Source organism: Clytia hemisphaerica, unplaced genomic scaffold (genome assembly GCF_902728285.1).
Source record: "Clytia hemisphaerica strain Z4C2 unplaced genomic scaffold, Clytia hemisphaerica genome assembly, whole genome shotgun sequence".
Taxonomy (NCBI): Eukaryota; Metazoa; Cnidaria; class Hydrozoa; order Leptothecata; family Clytiidae; genus Clytia; species Clytia hemisphaerica.
Window position 1 is genome coordinate 396,333 of NW_027103929.1, and position 12,193 is coordinate 408,525.

The 12,193-nt window shown below is 34.1% G+C and overlaps 1 protein-coding gene across 2 annotated transcripts in view; it reads left to right on the top strand.

The window, feature by feature from the left end:
- Positions 1 to 417: 417 nt before the first annotated feature.
- LOC136809756 (cytosolic purine 5'-nucleotidase-like) overlaps positions 418 to 12,193 on the top strand; it is a 42,848-nt gene continuing 31,072 nt past the window's right edge. Inside the window, exons 1-5 of one of the 2 annotated variants that reach the window (XM_067066309.1) lie at positions 418 to 548; positions 7,145 to 7,218; positions 7,544 to 7,620; positions 8,177 to 8,217; positions 11,800 to 11,839. In XM_067066309.1, the coding sequence (XP_066922410.1) occupies positions 487 to 548; positions 7,145 to 7,218; positions 7,544 to 7,620; positions 8,177 to 8,217; positions 11,800 to 11,839 (294 nt within the window). In that variant the 5' untranslated portion in view covers positions 418 to 486. Of the gene's footprint in view, positions 549 to 6,412; positions 6,661 to 7,144; positions 7,219 to 7,543; positions 7,621 to 8,176; positions 8,218 to 11,799; positions 11,840 to 12,193 lie in introns of those variants that run through there. The other variant, XM_067066308.1, reaches the window with a different exon arrangement.

The following is a 12,193-nucleotide window of genomic DNA, read 5'->3' on the forward strand; positions in this document are numbered from 1 at the left end:
GCGTTCAAATTTGTTTGATTGATATTAGATTATGTTTGATTTGGATAATGTTCAATAAGATTCAGTGCGTAAGTAGTTATTTGAAATATAAAAATTTGATAACGTTTGATTTCCATTTGAGCGAGTGCACTCTCGCCTAGGTCAACCCATACCATGTGATGAGAATTAGGGTGCCACAGCTCTGAGACAAGAGCTTGAGTAGATATACGTTGCATGATTACATTCCTGTGCAAGCTTGCGAGGCTTACACAGGAGGGCGAACGTGACTATCAAGCGTCACGATCTGTTGTCCTATACACAGAATCAGCAATGCCTGGATTAGCGCTATGAATTCCTACTCGTAAGAGGGAACTCCTGCTTCGAAAGGAGTAGGACCCATTCTAGTAACCTGGAGGTATAATATCTATCTATCTTCAGGGTGGTGTTATTGTGAATTAACAACTTATTGAATTTTATACTCCAAGCAAAATTACAAAGAAATTCAAAATGAAGAGAAGTATTGTAACACAAGAGAGCATGAGTGTCGATACAAGACAAGTTGCTGAAAGGTAAGAGACTTTGTGATTAATTTCTTTCTTTTGATATTACTTAGTTGTTGGATAATGTTAATTTTCTACTCCATTATGGAAATCTAATGACCATGATATGATGACTAAGGATCAATTGGTATGATAAAAAAGTGGGTGTAAACAACCAATAATAGGGAAGTTTTTTTCATTCTTGCAAGGCTTTTATAAATCAAATGACTGGTTTTATTTTTTTGCTTAAACAATTACGGTTATAATGTCAAAAGTTTAGTCATTGTCTCCTACCTAAAGACAACATCGACACTTAATGACTTAAAAATATTCTCATTTTTGGGAAGAATCCTTTTGCTCTAGTTTAATTTTGCTGGCTAAGTAAAGTATAATTTCTTGCCAATGATACTCTTGTTTCTTTCTTGACATTACTAGAGAAATTAAATACAAGTTGGTATTAAACAATATAAAATATGAAAATATACTATATACCGGAGCCTGTCCCGGCATGGATCTTTTGGATTTAAATAATATTCTAGAATTGGTTGATTTACGTTAACGTCAAAATTACGTAAAATATTTTTAGAAAAGGCTACCCCCACCTTATTCTAGATTTATTGAATTGTTTGCAATGAGAAATCTTTCTTTTTTTGACGAAGAACTCAACTGCTTTGTGATGAAAAATCTTCATGCTGCTATACTAATGCAACTTCTGGGCTGTTTATTTATTCATTTCTATAATCTATCACTTTTTCTCAGAATCTTGAATCAACTTTTTAGAGTGTTTTGAATTATTAAGCCATGCTTTCATGCAGAGTATGAAAAAGATGCTTAAAATCTCAATTTCGATTCTCTCTATTCAAACTATTTTTTGATTCGGCAGCATGCTTTTTTTATTAACAACTGAGAAAAGTAAAATTGTTAAAGAAGAAAAAGGTTTTGAATATTATCTTTGACCAAATCTGCACAATCATGCTTAGTTAGCTTTGAAGAAAAATTAAATCAAAATATTTTCTCTCTAAAGTCTTCACTGGTTTTCAGAAGTTATATAATGTTTTTTTATGAACACTCGACATCTTTCAGCTTTTTGACCAAATGAGTTTTTTTTCAATTTCGGTTATCAATTCTGGAGCTTTTTATAGGAAGAGAAGTGGTTTTATTGCATAATCATATATCTTTTACTTTAACCTGTTTCTTTCCTTTAAATCTGTTTCATTCCACTTTGACTTGGCCTTTTCAATCTTAACTTAACCCTTAACCTCCAACCATGTACTACTAGTTGAGGTAGAGCAGTACTGCTTACAGTGTTATACATAGTGTATTTTAGTATGGTATTTCGTGGTGTCTTGATATCAAAATTTAGAAAAGAAAAACGTTGAGAGTCATATCAACGGTAGTTCCTGTTTCGTGTATCTTGGGACTTTCCTCGATACCACTAGATTTTAGTTCGTGACAGTTCTTTTGCAGACTATATTTACACTTTGCGTTCAAACATTATTAAGTATGTGTGCTTACTTAAATCAACAATTTTGTAATTCGATCAATTTTTGTCAACAATGAAGTTGATTGAGGCTTCAGTGCTCAGCAGGAATGTTTATCTTTGGTAGTTGATTTCCACTATTTTCCTGTTTTGATTTCTAAGCCTCAATTTGGCGGTTGGGTTAATTTTAATTTGATATTTTGTAAAGGTCACGTTGATTGCAGTCGCGAACAAAAAGGGACTTTAAAAGACTCTGAAAGCTTTATATCTTCAACGTGTTCATTATACAACAGATAATAACATTGCTATAAAGATAGCAATTTCAGTATGATGGGGTTCTTTTGAAACGTTATTATTTCTTTCTAAGTGGATTGTATATACCGATTTCTGTAGTAAACTCTGTGTGATTGTATAGCGTTGTTTGTTTACTTTATACTATGTCGTAACCTGCATACTGACAAAGAAGAGTTTTTTCCGTGATCATTCTGAATTATTTTAGGTTTTGTTGAAAGATACATTATTATTTATTTTTCATCGGATTAGCAGGATTTAGTATAATTTTAGAGAATTAAAATTCCAAAATAGTAACTGAGTTCAAGCCAAGAATTATTTTATATGGATTAATGAACTCCTGATTTATGTTCTTACCAAGTTTGGCAAATTCCAGAATTTGTTTGTTCTTATAATGTTTGTACTTACGAATTATAAATTTGAATAATTGGTTCCCTTAGAGAGGAAAAGGAACGAAGTTCTTGCCAGAAGAGTTATTTCTACGGGGATTTTTTATATATTTTTTATATTTCAAATCTTATCAAACCAATAAGGTCATTGGAATGGGCCTAAAATCAAAGTATCATTTGCATGCTAAGTTTTACGTGAAGAGCTTTATCCAGGCTCCCACTGGCAGAAATTTACACTTTTTTATTAGAACAATAAGGCTGAAAAAGAAGCCTCTATGAAAATGAAAATAATCTAGAAACAAATCGGAGGCTGTAATTGCTGGTTTGAAACTAATTTAGGGTCAAGGTGTTGAAAATAGGTTAGAAAACCTCAAGTACAGTACGTCCCAAACAAACCTGAAAATAAGAACAGTGCCAGGTTGAAAGTACTACTAAAATTCTTAAGCCTCGGTAAAAAGTTTCTGATTCTTATAAAAGAGTTTATATCACCTGTATGTTAAATTATATGAGAAGGGGTCTGCCAAGGCACCATTTGCTGGTTGTATGTTTAGCAAATATCTACAAATGTTGCTTTCTTGACAGGACCATTATATTCTAGCAAGGTATTATTCGCGAAAAAGATTTTAACAAGTAAACAATAAACACTCATCGAATTATATAAAAGTTTTAGCGCAGAAGAGATTGGTAACAACATTCATTGTTGAGGACTTGTGATGAGAGTGATGGATGATACACACTCGTTCAGATCTTTTTATTGGATTTAGTGTCATTTTATCCATCTGAAACAATGAAATAGTGCTTCACTGTGTGCTTTGAGTTAGAAGTCAAGGAAAACGTTTTTCTTTTTTTAACTTTTCTGTTGCTTCTGGAAGAAAACAAGTGTTTAAAATTATACTTATGAAAAAAATAGATTTTTGGACCTACCCCGGTGGGGTGGAGGTCCTATAAATTAACCCGTGTTCGTTAGTTAGTTAGTACGTTAGTTACCAACTTTTCTCGAGATTGGCTCATTCAATTTTTCTGATTTTTTGCACAAAGGTGCATTACTATAAACCCTCGAATGTGAATGTAACGGAGCCCGATTTTCGAAAAAAAAATTTTTCCGGCCGGTAGAACCGGAAATGTCCCGAAAAAAGCGGTTTTTTGAGATTTTCTCGAGATTTTATCATTAGTTTTTTGCGATTTTTTGCACATAGATGCACATTAGTACTGCCGAAAAGGTGTCGAAAACCGTTTGCTGAAAAAATTTTTTTTTCCGGTCTGTAGAACCGGAAATGTGCCGGAAATCGTCGTTTTTTCACATTTCCGTCACATTTTTTCAACTTATTTAATTGTTTCTTTACAGAAAAATGTTCTTTATGATAATTCCCGAAACTTAGCATCGTTTGATTTCCAAAAAAATCATCCTTTGAATCCGGAACTCCTTAAAAATCGCCGGAACAGCCGAAAACCGGCGTAAAACGGTTTTCCTTCATTTTTTCAACTTATACTCGACAGATTTTTAATGATTTTTTGCACAATGATGTAAAATGGCAATGCCCAAAATGTGACAGAGCCCAATTTTCGAAAAAAAAATTTTTCCGGCCGGTAGAACCGGAAATGTCCCGAAAAAAGCGGTTTTTTGAGATTTTCTCGAGATTTTATCGAGATTTTATCATTAGTTTTTTGCGATTTTTTGCACATAGATGCACATTAGTACTGCCGAAAAGGTGTCGAAAACCGTTTGCCGAAAAAAATTTTTTTACGGTCTGTAGAACCGGAAATGTGCCGGAAATCGTCGTTTTTTCACATTTCCGTCACATTTTCAACTTATTAATTGTTTCTTTACAGAAAAATGTTCTTTATGATGATGCCCAAAACTTAGCATCGTTTGATTTCCAAAAAATCATCCTTTGAATCCGGAATCCTTAAAAATCGCCGGAACAGCGCCGAAACACGGCGTAAAACGTTTTTTCCTTCATTTTTCAACTTATACTCGACAGATTTTCATGATTTTTTGCACAATGATGTAAAATGGCAATGTCCAAAATGTGACAGAGCCCAATTTTCGAAAAAGAAATTTTTCCGGCCGGTAGAACCGGAAATGTCCCGAAAAAAGCGGTTTTTTGAGATTTTCTCGAGATTTTCTCATTAGTTTTTTGCGATTTTGCACATAGATGCACATTAGTACTGCCGAAAAGGTGTCGAAAACTGTTTGTCAAAAAAAATTTTTTTCCGGTCTGTAGAACCGGAAATGTGCCGGAAATCGTCGTTTTTTTCACATTTCCGTCACATTTTCCGTAAAATTATACATTACTTCCATTAAATTCTAATTATTCGTTTTATAAATAGGTCCATTAAAGTATTACTTGTTAAACGATGAATTTTGAAGGGTGTATTTTGTATCGGTTTTCAATGGTTATTTTTGATGTGTAATTTTAATTCGTTTTTGGTAATCTTTAATTTGTTCTTCTTACTTAGTGTAAAAATTGAGAACTAGACTATGTAACAATAGTCGCAGCAGTTCAGTGCTTCTTAAACGAGACAACGATTTTTAATAATATTTAATTTCCAAATTCTGAAAAGCTTGATACCTTCACAGTCAGACAGTGCGTGTCATTTTACCATAGTTTCCCACAATGACTAAGCAAGACAGTAAATTCACAGCTGGAAGTCATCTCTCTATTAACCTCGAAATAAAACCTATCATAAAGTTAAAATCTGTATCATTCGATTAGAAGGTCATTGTAATGAAGTTTGTATATCTCTATTTTTGTTGCTGCCAAACTAGTACGAAACGTACTACTTTAATGGGATAAATTTTCGCGGGGATTAATTTTCGCGGATTTCGCGGATTTGGGTGTCATCCGCGAAAATAAGTCCCATTGGAAATTTGAAAAAGGCCCATCCGCGAAATATTTCTAAACAAAACTCAAAATATGACAAATAAATACTATTTGAATGGTTACTTGCATCAAAGAGGCGAAAATAATGTGTATTTGAACAACCAATATGCATGATTTGACAGTAAAAGTCACAAAATCGAGAAAATAATGCCCCCCAATAGTGCCATCCGCGAAAATTAATCCCCGCGAAATCTTAAAATTTCGCGGATGAGCTCAACCGCGAAATTTAATCCCCGCGAAAATTTATCCCATTAAAGTACACGTTTTTTTTTATTAGAACACCTAAAATTTGGCTGAGCCTGGATGTGCTTATTTTTTTAGCGATTTTCAGCCTAAAATGTTCTTAAATGCGTTCTTAATTTTTCAGACTACTCTAAATCGACAATATCATGCAAAATAAAGAGCACTTAAAATTGGTAAAATTTGAACTATATTTGACTCTCGAATTTAGAAGATCCATCGCTAAGTTCGGTTAAAACTGCTTGAAAAGAAGAAAAAATTGTAGTTTCTTGTCATTTTTTCCCAAACTGAGGCTGGAAATGTTCTTACGATGTTCTTAACTTTTCGACGAATTTCAGCCTAAATGTTCTTATAAACTAGGTTCTAATAAAAAAAAAACTTGTATGTATTTTGTGTAAGAATTGCATAAAACTTCGAAGTTTAAAATTAGGGGAGGAGCTGGAAAATATCTTATTTTATAATATTGTTGTTAAATATTCTTCTTTTGAAGGGTTTACTAGTACAATTCATTATGTTTTAAAAGTGGAAAGATTACTTTTGATTTGATGACGGTCTTACGATATTTGTAAACAGCTATATATCTGATCCTTTTCATTTTCGAGTTGCGTTTTGCAATCGTTATCAAAATAAAATAAAAGAAACTTCCAGAAGAAAAGAATTAAAAAAATAATGAGCTCAGCACAAATTACCAATAAACAGAATGGCACCACTGTTGCTACTAACGGCCATAGTCAAAATGGTAGCCATAGTAACGGTGTTTCCACCCCCAACGGGAACGGTGTTAACAAGCTAAATGATTATGCTTACGGGGATTATCTTCATATGGATACGTATAATAAACGAAACGTCGAAGAAAGGTAATAGACAATGGCTCAGTTGTTTATGTGTGTCCGACTTGGTCCTGGCGGACGACGGCACAGCAGCGACATACTTCACTTGTTGTCAAATTGGTTACGGAGTTGGGACTTTTTCTTTGTCGAGCAGTCGATCTTAAGACACTGTTTTACTGTTTGGAGAAATGAGAAATTTGAACCTGGAAATTTGAATTTGGAAACACCTGATCTTCAATAATTTTGTCGAAGGCTTAAAACTATCTTTCGTTGGAAGTACGCAATACTCGGAATGATACGTTTAAAACAATTTTTATAATCACTTCAAATGACCGTCTGTAAGGCGTGAAACAGGCTGTAATGTTATTGATTTTTTAGAGAAATATAATTCTTGAATTGATACTTGGTTTTACGTTTATGTATGGAGCACTCTGTCACCACAATTTACTGACATTATTGTGTTTAAAACAACCACCGTTAGTTTGATAAAATACTGTCTTTTTTTTCACAGGATATTCGTCAACCGAAGTTTGAGTTTGGAAAACATCAAATTCTTTGGCTTTGACATGGATTACACTTTAGCAGGTAACCTGATTTATAATTTTTTTTTTCTCAACTGGTGAGCATTCTACTATTTTAGACCGTTAATGCGTTATCAAGATTTGTTTTTAGGGCTTATTTGAACGAAAGCGAACAGAATGTATTGAAAAAAAATCAGTTTGAGACTCTTGCTATGGAAGTTGGTTTATGAAATCTATCTAGTCTATTTCAAAAAGAAATTATTATTCAAGAATAGGCTCATTATTGAAAGAAGCAAAATTGCTTTAATTCAAAAATTTACTCTTGATACAAGTACAAGATTTTTTGGATAAGACCATTTCTTTGATATTTCTTCTATTTTCTCTTTCAGTTTACAAATCACCAGCATACGAAGAATTACAATTTTCTTTGACCATTGACAAGTTGATCGAGCAAGGTTATCCTGAGGTGGGTTTTGAAATTCGGATCCTGTTTCTGTTTTCTGCTTCGCTCTTGGTGTAACTACAAAGCTAACATAAAGATATTCCAAAATTGAACTTTCCTTTTCTTGTGCATTTAGAGAGCAAATCTTTCAACTATTTTACACCACTGACTACTTGTAATAATATTTGCGGAGTCTCTGAGCTTCACGAGCTTTGATCCAAATAAAAAACCAAGGATTTGAAAGGTCTTAACGCTATGAAAACCCCAACCTTTTATGGATTTTTGTTGAATCAACCAACCTCAAAATTCGAATATAATTGGATAATTTAAGCGATTTTAGTTGGGTTTTATGTGATGTTTCACTATAAAGTCATAAAACCAGATCTAGCCAACTTATAGTACTCCTTATAAGATTTTGTTAAAACTCAGAAAGTTTCAAATCGTTTCAAAATTATTTTTCCGAGATACACGAAAGAACTGCAGCGTGGTATTCTATCCCCTGGGGCATATAGGGTTAAAGTACTCCAACTTTTAGAACGATATCGATCTTCTCAACGGTGTTGTATTATTTATTGTCTAGGAACTGAAGGGTATCAAATACGATCCAACCTTCCCTGTGAGGTATGTTTTTTTGTTTCATCTTCCGTTGGTACCACGCGACAAATTTAATTAATTGTCTTTGAAACAGGGATGTAAAATAATCAGGATTCAAAGACTATCATTTGATGAAAATGAGTCGATCTCGTGAAATTTCAGGGGTATCCCAAACGCATTAGTTTTTTGTAAAACCTTGAATTTAGCAGGACTGAAATATTCTCTGTGCCTAATACGTTCGTTTATATTTCCATCAAGTTTCCTATTAACATTAAAATATAAAAATCATAAATACAATCTTTTAAACGTAGATATTATAAGTTTCAGATCTGGTATCGGTTGCCACTCGAAGTTCTCTGTAAACTAAGGCTTTCACTTTTTCAGTTTTCCTTGGGAAATGTTTTCGCAGACAACGCATCATAACATTTTCAAAATAATAATCTTGTAGTTTCTCTTGCTGGCCGTACCCCCCACTCGATAATCTTCGTACGTGTGAAATGACCATCGTTTTAAAACAGAGAAGGAAATCTTTTTTATTTCTAACCTTGTATATGCGTTAGTTTGAAAAAGTTTTCAATGATGTCGTTTTTCACTCTAACGTATGAATTTTGGAGTTCGTTTTGTAAAAATCTTATCTTTTGTTTGTCTTTTCTCAGCTCTTCTCGATATTTCCTAGCTGCTAATTTGTTTCGCACTTGTAAAGGTAGCGTATTGTTCTCTTGTCTTTGACGTCGATTAACTGAAGAGCGTGACTCATGGATAGGATTTGCTGTTTGAAGGACCACTTCAGATATGTAGCAATTGTTCAAATGGTGGTTGCTGTACGTTAGAAATCCACGAAATCATCGACTCAGTGCAGTAACATCGGCGCGAAATACCTTCCTTTAAATTCGCATACTAACCCTTTGCGTGCCGTTACCTTGTTTTGTACCCCAATCCATTTGCCGAGGGGTAATTTTTTTTAGTAACCTGATTTGCCGATGTCGTATATATACGACATGCAAATTTTAACTCGTGTTGCCGCATGTCGTATATATACGACAAGGATATTTTATTCCTATTTGCCAATGTTTGACATTTGTTTTATATATATTTTATGATAGACTAAAATAAACCTGAAATAAATCTTTTGAGCACTTAATATATACTTTCACTACTACTATGGATTTTTTTATGTCGGATATATACGACATTAGCAAATAAGAAAACCATTTTCCTGAAAGCTGATTTCTCGGCAATAGAGCTCACTCTTTTTTTAAAGGCCTCGGCAATTAGGTAAAAAAATTTGATGTCGGATATATCCGACATTGGCAAGTAGAGTGAAAATTTGCATGTCGGATATATACGACATCGGCACAGAAAGGGCTAATGACTACTTTGCTGATGATACCCTGGAGAATTTATACATCATTTATATTGCTTGATAAAATTTCTTTGCAATGTCTTACCTGAATTCTCTCCAAATTTGATCACCAATATCAGTAAATTCTTTCGGGCACAATTGCAAGATGTCCTCGGCAGTAGGTATGTCCGGTGATAAGTCGGCCCTCAAAGATTCTTCATCGCATTTCACTGTATCGTCTGGATTTATCGTATCATAGAGCAGATGTAAATCCATCAGAAAGGTATCTTCACTTGTTGTTGTATTATCGTTGCTTTCAGTTTCCTCAGAGGGGTATTTGTATATATGTCCTTCCTCTACTGATGGTTCGTTTACAATGTTGGTCGCATCAGAAAGCTCTCCAACTTCTTCAATGCTTTCTGACTCTGGGTCATGGACAACGCTTGTTTCATTGCTTACATAAAGTTCGTCAATATTACTGCTATCACTACTAATTTGAAAATCAACTGGAGCATCATCAGAACATTGACTACTTCCGTCATGTCCATCATCGTTTTGCGTTTGCAAGTTATCATACTCACGATTTTCCGCCAAATCTCTAGTTGGAGGTGCAAGACATTGTACTTTGTGTATGATGGTCTTTTCATAAGCTTCGTGATGAGAATAGGTTTTCTCCAGAGTATCTTGTTGCTCGTATACGAGACATGTATTTATTTGATTTGGCCCGGATAACAAGTCCAACCCTAATTCAATATCATTTGTCTGGACCTGCGCGTCCTTGAATTTGGGCGTCGGTACAATAGCGTCAATCGCTCCTTTTTGCTTTTTCGAGAAAGAAAGTTTGTTCGCTTTATTGTTTTTAAAATGTTGGCATGTGACTAAACTTAAAAATAAATTTCCCAATCGTCTCGTGAAAGATTTCCTCGGAGTACCTTTTGGTTCATCATATACAATATCATATATAACGTCAATATGACAAGGTTCGTCTGTTGGTGTCTTTGTGCAAGGGATTGCATCATCCTGCTTATCTGTTTTGAGAACGGTAGGATTCAGCTCCTTCGTTTGCTCTTTCCGATTCTCTTTTAACGATGGTTCCCCAGGATTGTCAAAATCACGTTCTCTAGGTGGATCCAATGTTGGCCGGTGGTGCGTGGAGTATAAAGCCTTGCGCTTTTCGACCAGCTTAATTAGCGTCTGTATAGTAGGAGGTTTTGGTGCATCCATACTCATACTTAATTTCACATTCATTCGTTCTGCTGGTTTCCTTTATAACCGTGTAGATTGGCTCAGATTCATTTGGGACATCTGTGGTGGTGGATGCAGAATCTATTCGATAGCTGTTAGAAATGTCAAAGTAGAAAGGTTCCATTGGTTGTGCTAAGTTACAAGCGGCTACGACATCGATCTGATCTTTCGAAATTGTGATGGAAGAATCTTTGGCACGATTCATCATCAGTTATCTCAGAAAACAACACGCCACAGAATCTTCAAGTACTCATATAGTTTCGTTATGATTGTAGATTTCAGTTGACAATTATGCCATTTATCTTTCTGCTTACTTTCTTTTATACGGAATCTTGCTGCTTACTTTCTTTTATACGGAATCTTTCTAATGCTCTGATTCTAAGCAGAACAATCTATTTTAGATTGTAAAAGTTGATGAGGTTTTTTTTTTGACAAGAGATAATAGCTTAATAATAATAACATCATACTTTTTATAGTATGATTTAGGGAAATTCCTATCTTGCTTATGCTTAGCTTATCTTGTTATGACGGTCTATTAATTTTCAGAGAACATATTTCTTTTATAAGAACATGGAAAACCTTTTGACACATTGAGATGCTCTTGACTTTCTGCCTTTCTGAATTGTAAGCCTAAATGTTGTTAAAATATTCTTATTTTTTAACCATTTTGTGAGTATTCTTTAAAATGCTCTTAGCTTGTTCTACACATTTTGTCTTATCTCATTTTTTAACCATTTTGTGAGTATTTTTAAAAATGCTCTTAGCTTGTTCTACACATTTTGTCTTTTAAAAAACTTGTAATTTCGTACAATGGACACGTGTGGTATGATCATGTGCAGTAGAGGCCAGTTTACGCCAGTTTATATTTTTCTGCGTTTACTATCCCTGTAGCAGGCAATAACATCGTCTATGAATTTAGTTCAACTTGTTCGAGCTACTTTTCTACGATAAAACCACCAAGTATTGGTTACCGTTGATAAAACAATGAATATACTGAGGCCTGTCATTTTTTTTGTTTTTAGGGGTTTACTCTTCGATAAACTTTATGGCAACCTGCTTAAGGTAATTATATTATTTTCAAGCTTTAGAAATAAAACGCAAATAAATATATGGCTATTTTGACGTTAGTCTATGAAATAAATCCTTTGTAATTGAAAATTTGAAAATATATCAGGGATCCTTAAGGTTTCGCTGCTTTGTAGTTCCGTCTTTAAATCTATATCCTAAAGAAATAAGTTACACGAACTCCAGTCATTAAGTACGTCATAAACGGGTGTTGATAAGTCTATTTGCGGTTTATTTTATTCCACTGGGGATATGACACAGGGTGATTGATCCATTTTATTCTTACCCCTGGCCATCATGGAAAGTTTGTAAACACTTATGGAAATTTTAATGGAGTGACCCGCCAACGTC